We start from the raw sequence: 21258 nt of genomic DNA, 5'->3' as shown, positions 1-21258 counted from the left end.
AATTCTAAGTAAACCAGGGCAGATGGCAGAAAAGATATGTACTGGAGATTCTTCGGTAGAAGGGTCAAGGCGTAGACGGGCCACGCCCAGGTCCCGCTCTCCCGTTGCACAACTGCAAGATCAGTCTGGACAAGTCGGAGGAGGAACCCTTGGACTTCCAGCCCCTTCTCTCTCTGACCTACAGGGAAGCGAGCAGTTCTGGGGCGGAGGAGGCGGGGAGGGTCAGTGGGTGAAGACAGCGGGACCAGGGTGTTAAGTTTCAGGCCCGGACCGCTACAGCCAGTAGCGGGCAGGAAGGGGAGGGCCCAGCGGGGCGAGGGGCAGCCCCCTGACGGGTTAGGGGCTGGGTCGGAAAAACCGCCTCACGGGCGCCCGCTGGCCCTTATGCTCCCTCCCTCTGTCCCTCCCCGCGCTCCCGGCTGGGGCCTCCCTTGCAGTCTCCGCTGCGCTCTCCCGGAGGCAGCGCTCGTCGCGGCCTCGCCATGTCCCAGCCGGGCCAGAAGCCCGCCGCCTCCCCGCGACCCCGCCGCGCCGCAGCGGCCCGTCACGCCCAGGAGGTGAGTGGCGCTCCCGTCCGAGGGGCTGCGCGCTGGGACGACCCAGCCCGGGGCCGTGGGGCGCCTCCTCTGGATGCAGCCTGCCTGGCCTGCTGTCGCGTACACCCCTCCACCCCCTCGGGCCTGGGAAGGGCGCAGAGCTCAGGGCCGCCGTCTGACAGGTGCGGGAGGTGGCGGGGGATTCCAGGATTTGGACTGAGTGCGCTGGGCGTGGCGCGAGCCGGATGGGGGGTGGCCCGCGTCGGGAAAAGTTGGTCGGTTAGACGTGAGTGAAATGGTATGGGGATCAAAGGGAACTAAAGTTCATTCGGGAACCCTCCCTCCCACCCCCCAGAGTGGGTGGGGTGGTTTAACTGGACTGCGGGATCCTGTCTTCCGCGTAAAATCGGGGCTGCAGGGCGTGGCTGCCTGGAGAAATAACACACATCTTCCCTAACCATCCCCAACCCAAATCGGGGGGCGGGGACAGCCTGTAGGGGGCGGGGCCTGTGTCGGGCCCGGCCCGGTGCCCGCCCACCTGAAGCTGCAGGACCTGCAGAGTTCAGTGCCAGCCAAGTCCTGCGGAGTGCAAACCCCGCTCCTACCGCACCGCACCCCGCATCCTCTCCGGGTCCTGCGTCGCGGCGGTTCAGAGTAATCCGGTTATCGCTATGGCGTTCGCAAGCTGGTGGTACAAGACGGTAAATAGAAGCGATCGTGCCTGGGCATGACCAGGAAGGGAATGTGTGTTCGCTTGGCCTTTCTGGGCGTGTGGACGAGATATTGTCCGGGGTCTGGTAGGGAAGGGATAAGGACTGGGCAGGACGTCCTCTCAGACCTTCAGGTTAGGCTCCAGCAGAGGCCGAGACTCAACCCTGCAGTGGTATGTGCGAGCGCGCCCCGGCGTATGAGTCGGGGTGAGCTGCTGCACAAGGCTCAGCTCGCGCTCACAAGTCGAATGGAACAGGAATTGTTGCTAGAGGAATTCCTCCCTAGGATAGGGATTCCTGCATGAACTCAATCAAATTCAGCTCGTAAAAGCTTAGATCTAGTGTTTGTTTTTAACCCAAGAGTAAAGCTTAAACTTTTAGAGGAATGTTTTTGGACGTGCATTCTCCAACACATAGGAGGAGAGGCAGCCGGGATGTGGGGCAAGGAGAAAACCCCAAACTCCAAGGAGCAGAAGCAACTGAGATCAAGATCCTGGGCGGGGAGGGGCGTGGGGCGGTGCTGCTTTGTACTTTACTACTTTGGATAAGGGACAAAGATATTCTATTTATTTACTGCTTTAGGTGCCAGGCCAACCAATTAGGTGTCATCTCCAGTCAAGTTGGCACTTGTAATGTTTAGGAACCAGGAAGCATAATTTAAGATTAAATTGCTTTCCAGAAAAAAAAAAAAAAAACAAACACGAAAATTTTGTTGACATAGCAAAAATATATCATATCAATTTATGGTGAAAATTTAAAAAATTAGTTAAGTACACTACTCTCTCATGTGGTATTGGAAAAAAGCAAAGATGTCGTAATCATTCTTTAAGTGAGAAAACTTTTGTCGGAATCAGTAAACTGTCACCTATCAGCCATTTACCATTTACCGAGCACCTACTATGTGCCAGCAAAGTATTAGCCTCCAAGTACACAGTGGAGAACAAGACAGAGTTCTTGTTCTCAGAGGGCAATGAATGAACTTTTTTGAACCTATTTCTACATCTGTAAAATGGAGGTGATAATAGGTACCACATAAGGGACAAATTAGATTAATGAACCATATACATATACCTCTAATAATTGGGAATTCTAGTTTCCCTTGAGACATTTCTTGATGAATGTTTCCCATTATGTTTTCTGAAATTTAAAAATATAGCACCTTATTGATAAAAGCAAAATCTTGCTTTGAGTCATTATTCTGAGGTTCTTACCAAAATGTACCACGTGAATTATCTGCAGATATAAATGGCAAAAGTTCATTTGATAACAGACTTTCCCTTCCAAATTCATGATTCTCTAAAGGAAATTATGCTGGAATATTTGGATAAAAGTAGTTTAAATCTATGCCTTTAACTCTGTTATGTTTAGTCATAATTTGACATTTTTGCTAAAACCTCTCTTAGAATACAGTTCTGGAACTAAGTAAGGAATTTTTTGCTAGTAGGAACCTGCTAGGATTAGCAACATGCTTGTGACTAAAATCTGACCTTTCTTAAACCAGTGCTGTCCAATAGAAATTTCGTGAGCCACATATATAATTGTAAATTTTCTAATAACCACATTAACAAAAGCAAAAAGAAACAGATAAAATTAATGTTAATAATATATTTCACTTGAACCACTATATCGCAGAACATTGTTTCAACATGTAATCAATGTACAAATCGCTTATTTTATATCTTCTTTTTCATATTTTTCAAAATCTAATTCACACTTGCCCCATTTCAAGTGCCAACAGGCATGAGTTGTTAATGGCTACAATACTGGACAGCACAACTCTAGACATGGGTTCCTATTGTTTTTGTTTGGTGGTTGTGAGGGGGTGATCACAAACCATTTTGAGAAGTAAATGAAAGCTAAGGACAATTTTTCCATTTTTTCCACAAAAAAATGCACACATATGCACACAAAATCTCATCAATAAATCTCATAGCGGTCTATGGAGCCAGTTTATAACATATACACATATATGATACATATGCACATGTACATATATAATATGTTTATTATATATAGTACATATATATAATATCATGTTTTTGATAAATCCCATACAATATCTTTAGTGGGATCCTTTAAAAACTGAAAAAGATTGTGAATGACCTAGCTTTAAAAATTTAGGCAGAATAAAATAAAATAATGAACAAATATATCCGTGATGTATTTAAGGGAATGTCACATATAAAGCCTGTCAGTGAAACATTACAATATATCTTTCGATTCCAAATACCATCAATATCATTGATCTTATCTTTTGAAGAATTATGTGGGCATATTTTAAAATTTTAAAAAGCTATATTTGAAGAACATCTGAGGAGTGTCATAACGATGAAGCATGATGGAGAATAAATTTAGTTTACACTAGCAACCACAGTCCTGAGTCATAAGTTGACTCGGATAGGCTATGTTAATTAAAGGTGTTTCTTAGCCTAATTAGGCCGATGGGCCCAGTGATGGCATGACCAAGGAGCCAAGTCATTTGGGAGGCCCGTCATTGCAGCCAGCCTGGGAACAGTGTCACAAACCTTCCATGGCAGGACAGCCCACTTGGCCACAGTGATATTTAGGAATAAAGAATGCAAATTATAATGTTTGCAAAAAGGGCATAGGCTTTAGGGTGTGGGAAGAATGCAGGTCAGACATAACTTCTGTCTTGATTGTTGGCAGTTTCCAAATTGGTTTGCTTCCTATTGCAGATAAGACTTTTAAACTAAGAATGAAATCTGATGATATTGTTCTTTAATCAGTTTTGACACTTCTAAGAAAGCACTTTAATTATATTCAAGGGCTTTTTAAAGAATGCTAGAGTTTACTGGGGGTGGAAACAGTGGGTAGTCATTTGAGATTCCCAGATGAATGGGTGGGTAATTAGTCCTGAGTAGGTTGTCTCAGTGGAGTTCAAGACTTTTTAAAGCAGCCCATCTTTATTCTGTTTTTTTCGCCCCCCTTGAGTTCTTTTTTTTAATATTGTAGTAAAATACACATAACATAGAATTTACCATCTTAACCATTTTTAAGTGTAAAGTTCAGTGAAATTAAGTAGATTCATATTCTTGTGAAACCATCACTACTATCTCCGGAACTCTTTTTATTGAAAAACTTAAACTCTATACCCATTAAAACATACATCCTCATTTGATTTACATACATACATTCAAATAGGTAGCATTGTATTTATGTATCTGTATTCCTTTCCATTTTCCTTTTTTCAATTCTACTATAAGAACATTTAACATAAGACCTACCATCTTACAAAATTTTAAGTATACAGTATTTTATTCTTGACTATAGATCCAGTGTTATACAGCAGAACTCCAGAGCTTATTCATCTTGCTCGACTGAAACTTTATGCCCTTTGATTAGGAACTCCCCCATTTCCCTTTCCACTAAGTCTCTGGCAAGCACCATTCTACTTTCTGTCTCTCTGAATCTGACTATTCTAGGAACCTCATATAAGTGGAATCATACTGTATTTGTCTTTTTGTGACTGGCTTAATTCACTTAGCATAACATCCTAAAGATTCATCCATGTTATGACTTACGCCAGAATTTCCTTACTTTTTAAGGCTGAGTAATTAATAGTCCATCATGTATATATATATCACATTTTGCTTATCCATTCATCTGTCAGTGGACACTTGGGTTGCTTCCATTTCAGCTATTTTTTGAGAAACCACTTTACTGTTTTCTAAGGTGGTTGTACCATTTTATATTCCCACTGTCAGTACACAAGGGTTCCAATTTCTTCACATGCTCGCCAACACTTGGCCTACTGCCTTCTGACTTTTAAGGTTTCTGAAGAGAAATCTGTAATCTTATTGAATATTCGTTGCATGTAACAAGTCATTTTTTTTGGCTGCTTTCAAGATTCTCTCTTTGTCTTTCAACAGTTTGATTATAATGTGTCTCCATGTGGAGTTCTTAGAGTTCATCTACTTGAAGTTTGTTGAGCTTCTCAGATGTTTGTATTCATGTCTTTCTTCAAATTTGAGAAGTTTTAGGCAATTATTTCTTCAAATAATCTGCTTCTTTTGCCCTCTCTTCTTCTGGGATTCACACAACACAATGTCTTCGTTAGGTCTCTAGACTCAGTTCATGTTTCTTTTATCATTTTTCTTTCTGTTCCTCAGACTCAATAATTTTGATTGTCTTATTTTATCGTTATTATTATATTTCTTCTGCCAGCTCAATTTGCCTTTGAAATACCTCTGGTGAATTTTTAATTTCTGTTATTGTATATCTCTGCTCTATGATTTCTTTTTGGTTTTTTTTTAGGTTATCTATCTTTTTACTGATATTTCCATTTTTTATACACCATTTTCTTGACTTTCTGTACTCAATGATTTTTTTAAGTAAACAAACTCAACCTCCCACTAGTCTTCTCTGTGAGTTTGGAGTGTCCAGTATTACAACCAACCAAGAAAAATGGCTAGGGTATTGCCTTTGGGTGACTTTACAGAGATACATATTCTTAAGAGAATTCTAAGTTTTTAAAAACTTTTTATTACAGAGGAAGAGAGAATAATATAATGAACTTCTCATGTACCTATTACCTGTCTTCAATAATTGTCAACATTGTAACATTGTGCCAATCTTGCTTTATCTATCCAACTCCCAGACTTACCAACACACACACACACATACACCCATCCTTCCAAAGTATTTGAAGGCATGGAAATGGCACTTTTAAGGGTCATCCCTGTGACCAACTTTGTATAGATTGTTTGGAAAACTAATTCTGTGTTCCCTATGTACTTAATTTTCTTAGATATAATATGAAAGTGTGAGACTAACATAACACAATCATGAGATAGACAAAGTGCTAAACATAAACTTATCAGATAAACCTATTTTTTTTTGTACTTATGAAAAGTAAAAACCTAAATCCCTGCTTGAATATTTACAGCCTTCGAAAATAAACCTTTAAACTTTTGCTTACTTCTTATATTCATTTTACTGTCTCATAATTCACCACAGTCAGCTTGGTGCCAGAGAAAAAGAAAGGGGTGGAATAACTTTTATTATATTCTTAAAATGAATCATAAAATGGGCCTGGCTCTTTTTCAACATCAGCTCGTTTCATAAATATGTAATCCCATGGGGGGTAGAGGGGAAGGTACCATTAGCTCCATTTTAAAAAGGAAAAAAAAAGTTGAAATTATTTGCTCAAGGTTACATAGCCTTTCAGATCCCTGCTCTTTCTGTCCTGTTAGAGTTTGCCGGGGAATGGAATGCAGGGAGTTGGTTGCCCAGGTAACAGAAGACTCACCCAACTGGGTGGGTGAGGCAAACCAGAGATTAGAAATTGCAGGAAGCTGCTATCATTCCCTGGCTGTAAAGATGGAGGGAGAAGCTGTAACACCTTTCAGAAGCTGGCACCTCCTTCGGCCTGTCCCTCAGGAGACCCTACTGCAGAAAGGAGGGGGAAATACCACCCACCCACCACATCATCTCCTGCCCATGCTTCGTACTGGCCAAACACAGCCTGATGCCGTCTATCCAGGGAGCCAGCAAACATTCCTGCTACACCAACAGATCAGGCTCAAGGCAGGGAGTCCACTTGAGGCTAACAGGCCCAGATCTGCACCAGGGAGACTGTTTTAAAGCAAAACCAGCTGTAAATCTCGGTCTGCTGCTTATTTGCTGCACAATCTTGTTTTAGCAAGCGAAATATTCTATAAGAGTAGATTTTAGGGGATTTGGCAGGAAATATCAACTTGCACATAGTCTCTTAATTTTCCACGCTATTTTTTCAGCTTGCTTTCCTTTCATCTAGTTTACTGTCCTGAAAGGAGCAAAAGTGCTTTCACAGAAAACAATCAGACGTTTGTGGAAATGTAGTCATTCAATCAAGAATTATTTGTCACACCTGTTCCACAGGTCTAGAAAATACATAATTTACCACGAGGTTGGGAAGGCAAAATATATCTTTATGAAGTAATCAGTAAGCAAGAGTCTACAATAAAGTGCTAATTTGTTTGCTTACTAAGAAAATAGAGCCTTATGTGCTGATAAGAAGATATGATGTGCCATGCACAGAACAAGGCTCAGAATTAGTCATGAAATGCTTGTGTGAACACAAGGCCCTTTGCTTCTCCATTGAATACTCAGTTTACCCAGGAAGCCCAGAGCTGCCCCAGTCTGCTTGACCAGAGGAAGCCCCATGGTACCAACTCAGTGGACTGATTTGAGAATCAGAAACCTCTGCTTCTGGTTGTCGTGCCCACAAATCATCCCTCCACACCAGTGGTTTCCAATCCTAGCTACATTTTAGGATCACCTGGGGAAATTTAGAAAAATATATATGACCAGGCCTTCCCTATATAGACTAACTCCGAATCCCTGGTCTCCAGCATGAGTGTTTCCAGAAGTGCCCCGGGTACCTGTGGCCCTCACTGAGGGAGGGGACCACTGCTGATCAAAGGCGCTGCGATCCTCAGGAGGCCCTGAAACAAACCTTTTCCAGTAGGTGCACTGGTGGTGCAGTGAGAGAGCTAAGCTCCGTGCACTAGGAAAGTCCAGAAGACATTAAGATAACCTTTTATTGATTCATGATTTTGCTATAGCTGTCGCTGGACATGCAAATAATTGATATCAATGGCCTTGTCTCCAAGTTGAAGAAAATTTCCAAGTTGTTTTCAAATAACCTTTACTGTTTTTTAAAACAACTTTATTTAGATATACTTCACATACCATAAATTCACCTATGAAACCATGTAATTCAATATTTTTTAAAAATATATGCACAAGGTAGTGCAAGCATCACCTCAATTTAATTTTAGATTTTTTTTTTTTTTTTTTTTTTTAAATCAAAGACATTTTAGAAGCACACTAGTATTGGATATTTTCATGGCTGGGCTTGAACTTGTAGAAACTCAGTATTTTTGCCTTCTTTCTTTTACATGTGTAGCAGTTTGCTCAGTTGTATCTTATCTTATTTTGTGAGAGGTATACCTTTGTCTCTGTGTGTGTGTCAGGGTGTATCTGGCTAACAACAGGGAGGGTTCTCAAGTGCTGGAAGGCCCTCAGCTGAGAGAGAGCTCACGCTCCAGGCCCTGTTGCTCCTAGCTCTCGTTGATTTCCTGACAGGTTTATGGGTTTACTCTGGTAGAAGATTTTAAGCATATAAGTGTTGTGGCCTAGAATGAGGACAAGGATAACTGTTCTTGCCAAATATGTGGTGATGTCACAGGCTGGAAATATTTGGAAGATTATTTTTTGAGGAAAGAGGAAAGCCCCTTACCTGATTTGTCTCATTGCCTCTGAACTCCTTACCGCCTCTGTCTTCGTCTTAGTTCCATGTCGTTTCTGGCCTTCTGTGGCCTTATCTTCCCAATGAAATTTGTACAGATTTAGGGCTGGTCTCCTGCTCTTTCTGTCTTTGGCCTTGTTTCCAGGTGCCAATACAGGTTGAAATTGATAAGTATTGTGTGTCTGATTAATTTTATAAAACAAACCAGTTTTAGAATAGAAAGGTTTTGTATTTTGTGGGGGGAGAGTTTTGGTGATTGTTTTCATTTTAGAGCCTTGGATTGAGACTTTCTTAATGTGAATCTCAACCGTTTAACAAGAGCCAGTGTAGCCTAGTCTATAATGTTGATAGACTATAATCCTGATATATTTCTGACTGAGGAGGGTCTCACTATTCAGATCCTCAATTTCTTTAGCTATAGAATGAGGTGACAGTGTGTACCCCTAGTTGCCATGGGGAGTAAAGGTAACCATACAGGTGAGATGCCTGGCACTGGGTTTGACACAGAGTAGGTGATTAGAACATGTTAGTTTCTTTTTCCTCATATAGAAAAGTCCTCAGATTTATCAGGTTTGTGGCTCAGTTCTCTTTCTTGACCTGTCTATCTTTTGCTTCTCAAGCTTCTCACCTCTCCTCACCCCACCAGCTACAGGTAGCTGTAGTAGTTGAAGTTTTCTGTCTTTGCTCTTAGAGAGTCTTGCTGCAGGTTCCTAAGTCAGATCAAATTTACCATATATCCTTCCCAAATATTTCATTACACCAGCTCAGTTATGTCAAAAGTGCCCAATTATTCCATGAATTAAAAAATCAAACACATTGAATCTATCTCGGTGAAAAGGCATAACTGATTTTACCTCATTAGTAGACTGCTGAATATTAACTAAGCCCCAAGAAATGGTCAGGGCAATGGTTCATTTATAAAGTTGCTATTTACTGGAAAGTAAATGGCATTCGTAATTCTTGTGAATTCTCTTAAAGTGATGATGGTCCTCAATTTGAGATGCTTTGTCAAATGTTTAGGAGTACAATTTTAGAATATCTACAATTTACTTTCAAATGCAGGTACCTACAAGTATAAAGAGATCGATCTGTCTAAAGTATATGCAAATATGACAATAGTTATTAATAATTAATATAAGTGGTGGGAATATGGCATCTATTGTATTATCTTTTCAACTTTTCTGTGTATTAAAAAAATGAATATAATAAAAATACGGACTAAAAAAACAAAACTGGAAAAATATAATCTATACAGTTTCTAAGTGTTGCCATTTTATTTATGTGATTTTTATTCTTTCATGTAGTATAAAAAAGCTTTCTATTGAGAACAAATATTTCTTTTGAAATCACAAAATACCAGTTCTTATAATATATAATTTTTATAATTTGTCGTTATAACTCAACATTTTTAAAAGTGTTCATTATGTATTTATCCCTCTCAAATTGTTATTTGGAACCTACATAATTTTGAGAGATTTTGGGTATTTCAGCAGAAGCAAGTAACTTATGGTGCTAGTTAATCTGGAGGATTACAATTTTGAACCACCACCAGGAAAAAAGGCTGTGCACTTACAGTAGGGTAATATATTAAAGTATATTTGCCACATGAGCAGGGAGCAGAGTGAGACTTTGTGGAGAACATGGAACCTTGTACCGGACAAGAGCAAATTGTCTCTTTAAGTTTCTCATTTGTAAAATGGAATAATACTTCCTGACAAGTAAATGAGTCACTCTAAATAGTACACTCAGTAAAACAGTGGATATTGTGTGTTGTTATCTATACCTAATCTGACAAAAATATGGAATTGGAGATAATAAATGAATGTTACATCATGGTTCTAAAAATACAAGTTATAGAAGGAGACAGATTAGCTAAGTCTCTGTCATTATAAATCTGTCCCTCTCATGTTCTATCTCTAAATGTTGTATAATTTTTTCCCCCTTGTCTGGCCTTAAAGAATCTTTTGCTTACCAAGTTAGTCTAAAACTTATCAGTTCCCATCTTGCTCTGATATGTGTGGGCTTTTAAATGACTTTTTAAATTATTTTTAAGTTTTTTTTTTTAAGATTCAATAATTACTCAATAGTGATTGCTTTCAACTGTGGACAAACAAACCCTTGACTGGGACATGTAGGTAAAACAAGCCCCGTAGAGGGCTTCATTCACAAAGCTAGTGCGCCTGCCCACTCTTTCATGGATTCTATCCACTAATTGATGAGAGTCTTTTGTTGGGAAGAATTTTCCATTCATGAAAGTGATTTCTTCCCAGTTTTTCATATAAAGAACGATTGAAAAATTTCAGCCATGTGTCTGATATTCCTCGGCTTTTTACTAAAATATCTGTTGTTACGAGTAAAGGGATTATTATTCCATTTAGCATGATTTAGTGACAAAGAACAAATTTGAAGTCAGAAAACCTGCTTTGTGAACTTTTCCCACTTACTAGGTATATGTCCTTGTGAAAAGCACACCAAATGACTCTTATTATTAGTTTTTTCATCCACAAAAATTATATGAGTCTCTTTTATTGTCAAATAAGAACGTATATGAAAGTGCCTTGTAAATAATAAAGAACAATATAAATATTACTACTATTACTATTATTTCCACTCTTCTTAATTTGAATGATTTCATTGACTTATATATCTAGGTTATGATTCTGCTCAAGGGAACATAATGAGATTTTATGTTTTGGTTTACTGAAGGTGATTGGGATTGAACCCAATGACGAGCTTTTATTTTCTTATATTTGGGTTCCCTCTCCCCACTTTCTTATACATCCTACTATGTGCAAAAAAAAAAAAAAAAAAAAAAAAAAAGAAAAAGAAAAGAAAGTAAATAAGAAAGAATTTTTGTATCCTCTTTTCAGGAACATACAAGTTTTTTCATTTTTCAAAAAAATTTGATAAACTTTATGGCTTATTTTATCATCAAAAGAAATGAGCATGTAAGCTACTTGAAGCTTTTATGTACCACATAAAAATACTTGCATTCATCCCTGGTGTCCTAGTGGAAAAGATAATTCTGTTTCTGGACATAATGAAATTCTAAAGCCACAGTAAATGGAAGTTGTAGGTATGGTCTTTCTACTTCAGAGTTTATCTTTCTGCATGGGTGAATACTTAAAAGAACTTTAGAGAATTCCCCGGAGCCATTGGAGATGATGGTTGACTTGGAAGCTGTGTTCCTCCCTCTTGTCTCTGCTGACCTGAGGCTTAAGTATAGCTTTAGGCTCAACATGGTCCTCAGACATCTCATCTCCATGAGGAACCAGACGTCTCCCATGCTGGCAATTTGGGCTTAAAATTCCATGAGGCATTTTGTAGATGAGAAGCTGCCTTGGCATCGCTATCAGATCTGGGTCTGGTTAATTACAGACTGATTTTCTACATCCCAAATGAATGTCTGTAGTTTCCCTTGATTTTTGAAAGCCACCCACATTGCTGTAGACTTATTAGCACTCTCAGAAGGAAGATTAAAGGGGTCCTTGTTCTTAACAGTCTATACATTTAGCCCTTTGGGATTAAAGTCACTACTACATTATCCTGTATCACTTCCCTCTATTAAATATTATCTTTTTTTTTTTTTTTTTAATAGCATGCCAATGAAAAAAACAGTGACTCGCCTTCCAAGTCAGGAGAAAAAAAAGGATCGGATGAGGTAATTTCCATAATACTCAGTTTTTATTTTCCTTTGCTTTTAAATTGTGAATTCTGTCTTAAAACAAATAATGAAGGTAGCAAAAGAACTACTACTGGAATATTGGCAAATTTAGTTTTAACAAAGATTTGATTTAAGAATATAAGTGGAAATCATTTAAAAAAATAAATAAAAAATAGAGTGCTCCAAGAAAAGGAAACTTTAGAAATAGTACTCAGTTATTTAGGATATTTTCCCTATAGGAATTGGTGAATCTTAAACGTTGTATTGGTGAACATGGCAGGTGGAGAAGGGTAGAGCAAACATTGCAGTGGGAAAGGAAATATTTTTATAAGAGTGAACTGTGAAAGGAAATCGCTCTCCTTTCCCAGTTCCCAGATTAACCTGTCATTCACATTCGTGAACAAAAGGAAGAAAGAAAGAACTTTTTATTTGGATCGATTCTGTGGAAAAACTAGTAAAAACAAGCCTCTGCACTTTGAGATAGGTTTTCTGTGAGCCTGGGAATTTATCCTTTCACTGAATGATGCACTATTATGTGCACTGTCAATACTGGCTTGCTTCTCTGTGAAAGGGTCATATGAAAGGGTTATCTTTGGGAGGGTACTGGACTTGCCTCCCTTTTACTGCCTTTCACCTTTTAAATCTAAATAGATACATTCATCTTCACTCAGGAGAAATGGTGTCATTTCCAACTTGTAAGATAAGATAGTCCTGAAAGGGACATGGAAATTTAGAAAGCATAAAGTGATCATTTTATTTTTCTTTATATTATTAACATATTTTCAGAAATTTAGATACTCTTTCTCCATTTTTGTTTTTAGATATTATTCACGATAATATTTATCAAGATTAAGCTATTTGCACAAAAAATGAAATCTTTTTGAATTCATCACGTGGATAGGAGGCTAATTCTCATAGACTTAATCTCACTAATTACATTATTTTGTGGAAGCTTAAATATTACATCTTGAGAGTACAGGCATTGTTGGCTTAGGCAATAGCTGCTAGCACAGTGTTAGGACTTTTTATAATATCTGGACTATAAAGTATCTTATTTCCATATTTATAAAGGGCTTGGGAAAACTGATAAGGAGCCCTGTTACAAATGCAGCCAGGGGAGAATTTGAGATTTCTGTGTCAGTGGAGATAGACTGTACTTTCAGTTTGAAACCGAAAGGCTGAACTTCTACCCGAAGAATAGGAAGAAGGAATTCTTATCTTTATCAGAAATTCAAGCAATTCCAACATTATTTTATAACACATTTAAAAAATTCAGATGTGCAATTCCTATACTTGTGCCAGAGCCTGGACAAGTGGGTGTGTTCTGCTCTGTCCCGGCCAACAGAAGCAAAGAGGAGATAGAGAGAGGCTTTCCCCTGCTTCCATGGTGTAAATCAATATAGAGATTCACATAGTCTGAGACTGAAGATTGTTTATTATCTCACCAATTTCTCCCCATATTTACTTGATAGAGTTAACAGGCCTATGGGTGCAATAATTTGGTAGTCAAGGTATATTTCCGGTGTGTTCTTTTTCCAAGGCGTCTCTAATTCTTTGTTATGTGCACATACGTCATTGATGAGATACTGTGGCCCTGGACAAAATTCAAGGAAATCAACTTTGCATTAGGCATTGTATTTCACTGTTATAAAACCATGTACAATCTGGGTTTGTCATTCGCCCTGCCTGCTCTCTATGGTTGCTCTTTTCTTCTCAGATTACCAGAAAAAGATTTTCTAAAACTGATTGTCACTCCTAAGTATTTTCTTACCTACTGCTTTGTTGAACATGAAGTGAGATCAGGAATCTTACTTTGGGTTTTGTTAATCCATTTTCAAACTAGCATGTACCTTCAAGGGTTAAACAATGTGTTGTCCCCAAACGTATGCAAACATACTGGTTTGGCTTCCAACACAGACCCAGGCCTTTGAAACAAAATCAGTTTGAGAATTTGCTTTCTATGCTCAGGGATACTTCTTGGCATTTTTTTCTTCTTTCTCTATTACTCTGCTGCATTTCATTTGGAGGTATAAGAAAAAGGGCACAGAAGAAGAGTTTGGGAAGCTGTAACCAGGAGAGAAATGATTAATTTAGGTAAGAACCACTGTTATATTGTCATATGTACAACTATCTGGGGATGAATGCAGCTATATGAATTTCAGAGATTTTTCTGCTGTTATCATAATTGTTACTTGTTTGGACTATGACCTCTAGACAGTCATTAAGTGATCCTAAGATGTCTTTGGCAATTTTAGTAGAATCTAAAACTAAAGTATCATTTGTCATGTTGCTTTTGCAATGAAATGCTTGATGGAGTTGAGTAAGTGTCTATGACAAATGTATTTGTCTGTTTTACCAATCGTTACGAATTTCAGTCCTTCTCAGATGCAGAGGAATTATAAGACTAAAAATTTTAAGGACCAACAAGCCAAAGATAAAAATGACTGGAGAGCAGGAAAATGAAAGCATTTAGCATCATCGCCTTTAAATGCAGTAGAACAAAGAAGTCTTTCCAAATCTGCATCCAAATCTAAAGTATTTGACTAACACATCTGGCCACCCTGGGGGAGTGGGAGCATTATAGCCACATATTTCAGCGAAGTCCTGAGGAATGGAATTTAAAGCATAAGATGGGCATCATCTCACAGTCAGTTTTAAGAACTCAAATTTAATAATAGATTTATGAGTAAAGGAGGAAAGGTATAAATAGAAGAGAATAGAAATTTCACCTTAAAGAAAAAAGGATTTGATATATTTTCTTTACTGTAATAGCATTGGTGGCATTCTTTTCCTCAATGTTTACTTTTCCTTCTTTTAAAATGCATAAATTAAGTATTGCATGACTCCAACTATTTTTAACACTTTTTCTTCTTAATAAAATTAGTCTTTTTTAATCAAAAAAGTAATGTGCACTTGTTAAAGCAAAGAAACTATTATCCAGAGTCTTACCACTTGGTTATAACTACTGCTACAAAATTTTGTGTGTGTTCTCGAATGCGATAATATTGTGTTCATACTTATCATATATATGGATTTTAGTAACTTTTTAATGATTGTACAGCTAAAATATAGTCACTGAAGAAAATTTAGAAAGTATTGAAGACTTCAAAGAAAAAATGTCATCATCTTGAATTCTAGCACCAAGAGAGATGGCTACTATTTCCATTTTAGAGTATTTCCCTACATCTTTTTTTCTACATGTATGTATATAAGCTGAGATAACAAAGGAACATTATCAACAGGGCCTAGATTGAAAATGATCAATAATGTGCTTTATGATAGATCAATCTTTTCCAATTAAAAAAAGAGTCATTGTGTGTGGCTTTTAAATGCATAGAAAAATCATCATTCAAGTACCTTGTCATTTAATCTGGTCATTATTTCGTACTGTATTTTCGTGGGAGGAAAACACACTTTTTCAAGAGGTATTCTGGGAAAGTGTTCCCACAAGCAAGTGATTTAGCCATTGTTAGCAAATTCTGGATGAGTATTGCAGTACACATTGTTTTAGGGATTGTGAGTCCTGACAAAAGTCCATATTTATTGTGGAGGTTGATTGTGGTTGCATAAACCGATGTCCAGTGCCAAGACAGAGGCAAAGCTGCAGAGTGCGCCGAGGGCAGTTCCGCTAGGCTCACCTAGAGATCCAGACTCTAGCAGTCAATGTAGAATCCACCTAGTTGTCTGATTTGGGAGGTTAAACTGAATCAGGGAAGTTCAGGATTTTTTTTGGACTGCAGTTTCCCCATGTTTTAGTTCTAAATTTTGATTTAATTCTTCAATGAACAGAATATTTTTTACAATAACTTTCTTGGGAAGAGAGCGCAGACAGTGATTTTCTGTATGACTCTAGGCATGCTTTTCTGCTTGCTTCACACACAAAAAATTGTACAACATTTTTGGGTAATAGTTCTATTTTGTACCTATTGCTTCATTATTTTCTGGCTTTTTGTGTTATGTCTGAGGAACCCTAATTTTAATTTTTTTTTAAAAAAACTTCTTTTATTATCTTGGTACATATATGACTTTTTTTTTTGTTGTTGTTGTTCTTAAAATTAAAAAAAAGATACCAGGATGTGCCTATGTATGTGTTTCACTTTATTAATTTTTCTCCGGAATGTCTTATTTAATTATTGTTCTTATTTTTGTTTTTCTTGTTTCTTTTTAAAACATACATATAATTATGAGATTAGATATTCATTGATTGCCTCACAATTTTCTCTCTTTGATCATAACTTTTTTCATTCTGAGAGAGTTCCTGAAGTTTATCCTCTGTATCTTTATTTCTATCATCTAAATTTTGCTGTTGAAACTTGAGTACAGGTTAAAATTTGCCCTTTTTTGTTTTGAGGGTTTATTTGTACCCCTCTCTAATCTCCCCCTATCTCTCCTTTTGTCTCACTCTTATCTGTCCACCTCAATGTGCTCTGAATTTGTAACCCTCTATGCAGGCTTTGTGAAGGTAATACTATCTTCTTTCCTATTAAGGATGCAGATGTTTTTTCTAAATTTTCTTCTCGTGGTGTATCATTTTGTGATATCCATTCGCTGTAATTTTTCATGAAAATGATGGTCTTCTCCCTTCCTCTGCAGTTTTAGAGACCAGGTTATTTCCTTCTATTTGTTCATTTTTAAGTAGAGTTCTGTGTCTAGGGCCTGTCAGCTGAGTCATAAGCCTGCCGTTCTTAGCCCTGTTCTGACCGTGTTTGAGCTACTTGAACCTTCTCAGATCTACAGCTATTCGGCAGGTTGGATATGCACATTCCTGGTAAAATCACCACTGTCATATGGTCTTTCGTTCAATACAGGACATCATCTGTATGAAATGAAATACATGGAAAATCTTCATTCCTTAGCATGTACTGCTAATGGGGCTCTTCTTACCTCTGCCCCCAAGAAGATTACCTGGGACAACTACTCTCCCAGGTCTTAAGGCACCACTGCCACACCCTGCCCACAGCCCTGTCGTGCTACATCCTGCCCCGCTCCACTGAATCACTCTAATTTCTGCTTAGTTAGTTTTTAGGGTTTGCAGTCTTAGCTTAGTTTAGGAAGAAGAGACACTGTCTTAGAAAGAGAGGCACTGATAGAGAATAAAGGTAGGTTGCCTCATGAGGAGGACTCCTATCCAGGAGGTGTGACCACTAGGTTTTCTAGACAGTTGCATTTCTGAATGAGGAGCCTGAGCATTCAGGGAAGAGAAAAGGTTTTTTAGGGGTGTAGGTTTACTCTGTTTCAGACCTCGCAACACAAGTGGTTCACTGATTGTGCTTTTCAATACAGTTCCATTGGCTTTGATTAGAATGAAGAGTCTGCCTAGATTTTGGCAATTGCTCTTGGTTTGGTTTTTTTTTTTTTTGGTGAAGTTTTTGCCTCTAAGAAGAGTAGAACTGGTTAACAACAGTTATTTTATACTAGGAATTATTGGAATTTTCTTGTACTGATACTGCTTAGCTTCTTTTCTAGTTTTCTTTGTCTAGTGACATGGGTTTCCATTTTAGAGTCTATTTTGTTTATTAGCTGTGTGTAACTCCTCATGAGTTTCAACAGAGGAGCTTGAGGTTTCCGAGTTTGAAGACAATTAGCCATCACAGACCCTTCTTTCAGCCTTCGTGTCGATGATACTGCAGCATCCAGGTTCCCCTACCTTTTAATTGTTTCTTCTCTGAGTTTTTTTTCACTGATTTCTCCTTCCACACTCCTACATGCAGGCATTTATTATTTACTTTTGGTTTCTCTCTTCTTTCTCTCTACATTCTTTTCTTCAATAATTTCAACCAAGAATTTTGACAGCAAGGGTTAGGAAGGAAGATGGAATGGGAGCTTGAGCAGCTTCGAAAAAAACATTTTAAAATTTTTTACGATGAGGAAGACTAAACTAATATGTAGTCTAAAGAGGAGTCATTAATAAAGAGTAAAATGAACGATAGAATAGATGAAAAGACAAGGTCCTAGGAGAAGTAGGAAGAAATGGAGTTAGTACGTGCTTCCTCCAGCTAAAGACTCTTTGAAACTGCAGCACTTTTAATGTGCCTCAGAGCCGTGCTGTCCCCAGAATACTGCAGAACAGAGTTGGTCCAGGGGATAGCGGGTAGGGAAGTCATCTTAAAAAGGAAAAAGAAAACGAAAAACAACAAAAAAGGAAATACTTATGTGTGCCGACCCCTGTGCTATATGTGCTGTGAGAATTATCTCAGTGTTCAAAATGTGCTCAGAAGACCACTGAAAAGTAGTCATCTAGGGTAGCTGGTAAAAGTAGTGATTCCTTGATCCCACCTTAGAGCTGCTAAATCAGAATCTCTGGGAATGGGGCCCAGGACTCTGAATTTTTCATGCTATAGCTAGTGATTCTTAGGCATGTTAAAATTTGAGAATTACTATGTTATCTCACATAATATCCTGGAAAGTGAAGAATAGAGAGTTTTAGGTACTTTTTAATGATATTAACACACTGTTATACACATTTACTAAGCATTCTGTAACAATACTGATTGAAAAATAAAAACCTTTGTGATGTCAGCTTTCCATGAGGTTTTACTTTCACAAATGAACTGTTTTTATAAAGCTATACCAAGCTATTTGCACATTGTTATATGATAAAATACTGTTGACTTTATGGCAAGAATCATACATATTCATTCATTAGGTGAAACAGGTACCTTGCTAAGGGCATAATTTCAGGTCACTATCCCTATTGAATCAATCATTCCTTTATCTTTGAGAAGCTAATGAAGCCTAAAGAGAAGAATAAAAAATAAACTTAAAAACAGGATATTTCAAGAATAATATTTAATCATTCTGTCTATCAGTTTCCAGGACTTATGACCTACTCCAAAGTCAGAAAATTTAACTTCAATTCAATTCCTTTGACATTTCGTTAACATTTGATTCTAACTTCATATGCCACAGGGTCCAGTCTTTTCAGAGATAATTTTGGTGGGACCTATGGTCTTAGGTAATTAGGCTCATAAATCCAAAGTACAACAGTGAAGGGTATACTATTGCTGTATGATATAACGTTGATACATTTGTATATCCTTTTATAGGAGTAAAGTGCTCATTATTTTTTTTATGAGCAATTCTATATCCAATGATATAGCGTTTTGTATATCACAGTTCTTAATTTAAAAGCACACTATTTTCATATTCTTTGTTAAAGGTGCATCCTTAGCTTCTGATAAAACAATTCATTGAATGTTGATGCAGAAGGTCTCTAAATGTAGCTATTGGCATATGTTTCTAGGTGTTACACAGTTTGTTTTGAAACAAAAGAACTACTAAGCTTAATAAACTAACAAACTTTTTTTTTAATTAATGAACTAACACACTTTCTTTTTTTTATTAATGAGGAAGGCTTTGTAATATATAACCAGAAAAGGAATTTGAGTACTGTCCCATCTCATGGTCACAAATCAATAAGCAGCTCACTCTTATTGCCATGCAAGCTCTCTTTGTTGCCCTAATAATTAGTAATAATAAAATAGTAATAATAATAACAACAATAATAGCAGCTAACTTTTATAGAGCTTTCTGTATGGCCCAGGCTCCGTTCTAGACCCTTCGTATGAAATGTCTCATTGATCCTCACACTGACTCAGGTAGAGGTATTACTATGTCTATTTTATAGGTGAGGAAAATGCCCTTAGTGAGACAAAGTAATTTGCTTAAGGACATAAATCTAGGAAGTGGCAGAGCTGTGATTCAAATCAAGGCAGTTGGACTCCAGAGCCTGTATCAGTGACTGTGTAATATGCTGCCTCCGGGGACGTCATAGACTGGGGGCAGGCTAACTGGGTTGTGTATGTGGCTCTTCAAAATTTCCACGGCAGATGAGAAGGAAGGTAATCTCAATATGGTCTCAGAATGGCACAGAATTTTTGTCCTGAATTTTGTACACTTCCTGAATTTTTCTCAGAATTCAACCTGGATACATATCTTAGGATTAAATAAGCTATTTGAATGTCTACATAATAGTTTTAATAATAGATTTTAAACTTAAATTCATGGACCAGTACATTTTAGAAATATATCATGCTGAAATCTGAAAATTGCAAGTACAGTTTTAAAGAAAAAACATGTCTCTTATAGGAAATTGAGAGTTAAAATGATCTCATGTTCACATTTCAATTTTGCTTTCACTTAGTACTTGAGATAAAAATTGAATCTCTGAATATAATTTTGTTAGTCATTTTTTCCTGCTTTTCTAACAATGCAGAGTAGACTTGGTAGAAACTGAAGCTATATATTCATTTCACTGAACAGTGAAGGCTGAATAGAGAGCCGAATGACTAATGAATTTTTAAAATAACACATTTTAATGATAACGAGGGTTCTTAGCTAGCAACTACACAGAGGAGGGGTAACTGAAAGACTTCTTAGGTATGATACGATGCCATCCCTCTGACCTAGCGCTAAATGTGTAGTTCAGGGGACACCAAGTGGCGAAAAGGAGGAAATTCCTTGCTGTGGTGCAGTGTTCAAAAACTGATGGAATAAAAACATTTCTAGCCTCAGCAGAAATGTTTAACACACTGTTGACTTTGTCTTTGTGAATTAGCACGCGCGCGCGTGTGTGTTTCTTAAGAAAGAAGCTTGATTTTGATGTCTTATGTAAATTTTCTTCAAACATTTAAAAACTTACAACTTATAAGATTGGAAATGTTAGAAATATGATTAAAATTTTTTTTGATAAAAACATAAATGATATCTAGAAATGTGAAATAAGAGTCATGAATAAGAAAAACAATTAAACCTTTTTGACCCAGAAATTCCAGTTCTTAGAATTTGTTTCAAGTGCATAATCAGGGGTGTATCTTATGGCTCTGTACAAGTATATTCAACATAGCTTTACTTATCGTAATAACAAACTAGAGGAGAAACAGTGTACAGCAGTAATAAATTGGTGAAGTTATGGTACAGACATAGTGACTGAGGCATCTTTAGCATCATACCTTGAAAATATTTAATGACAGAGGAAAATGTTAATGTTAGGTTAAAAAAAGAAATACAATTCCATTTACATCACATTTATAACACTGTGCATAGTTTTGTATTTGCATAAAAAGCAAAAAATAACTAAAAGTAGTTATCTTGAAT

The 21258-nt window shown here is 37.5% G+C and overlaps 1 protein-coding gene across 4 annotated transcripts in view; it reads left to right on the top strand.

Annotated features, from left to right (window-relative positions):
• Positions 1 to 332: 332 nt before the first annotated feature.
• The window catches only part of CAST (calpastatin), a 103339-nt gene continuing 82413 nt past the window's right edge, over positions 333 to 21258 (top strand). The window contains exons 1-2 of one of the 4 annotated variants that reach the window (XM_036225968.1): positions 333 to 557; positions 12097 to 12159. In XM_036225968.1, coding sequence (XP_036081861.1) covers positions 483 to 557; positions 12097 to 12159 — 138 coding nt within the window. In that variant the 5' untranslated portion in view covers positions 333 to 482. Of the gene's footprint in view, positions 558 to 1078; positions 1238 to 12096; positions 12160 to 21258 lie in introns of those variants that run through there. The other 3 variants (XM_036225965.1, XM_036225967.1, XM_036225966.1) reach the window with 3 other exon arrangements.

The sequence above is a fragment of the Rousettus aegyptiacus genome, unplaced genomic scaffold (assembly GCF_014176215.1).
Source record: "Rousettus aegyptiacus isolate mRouAeg1 unplaced genomic scaffold, mRouAeg1.p scaffold_m13_p_8, whole genome shotgun sequence".
NCBI lineage: Eukaryota > Metazoa > Chordata > Mammalia > Chiroptera > Pteropodidae > Rousettus > Rousettus aegyptiacus.
Note: the sequence above shows the minus strand (reverse complement) of the source record. Positions and strands in the feature narration are given on the sequence as shown.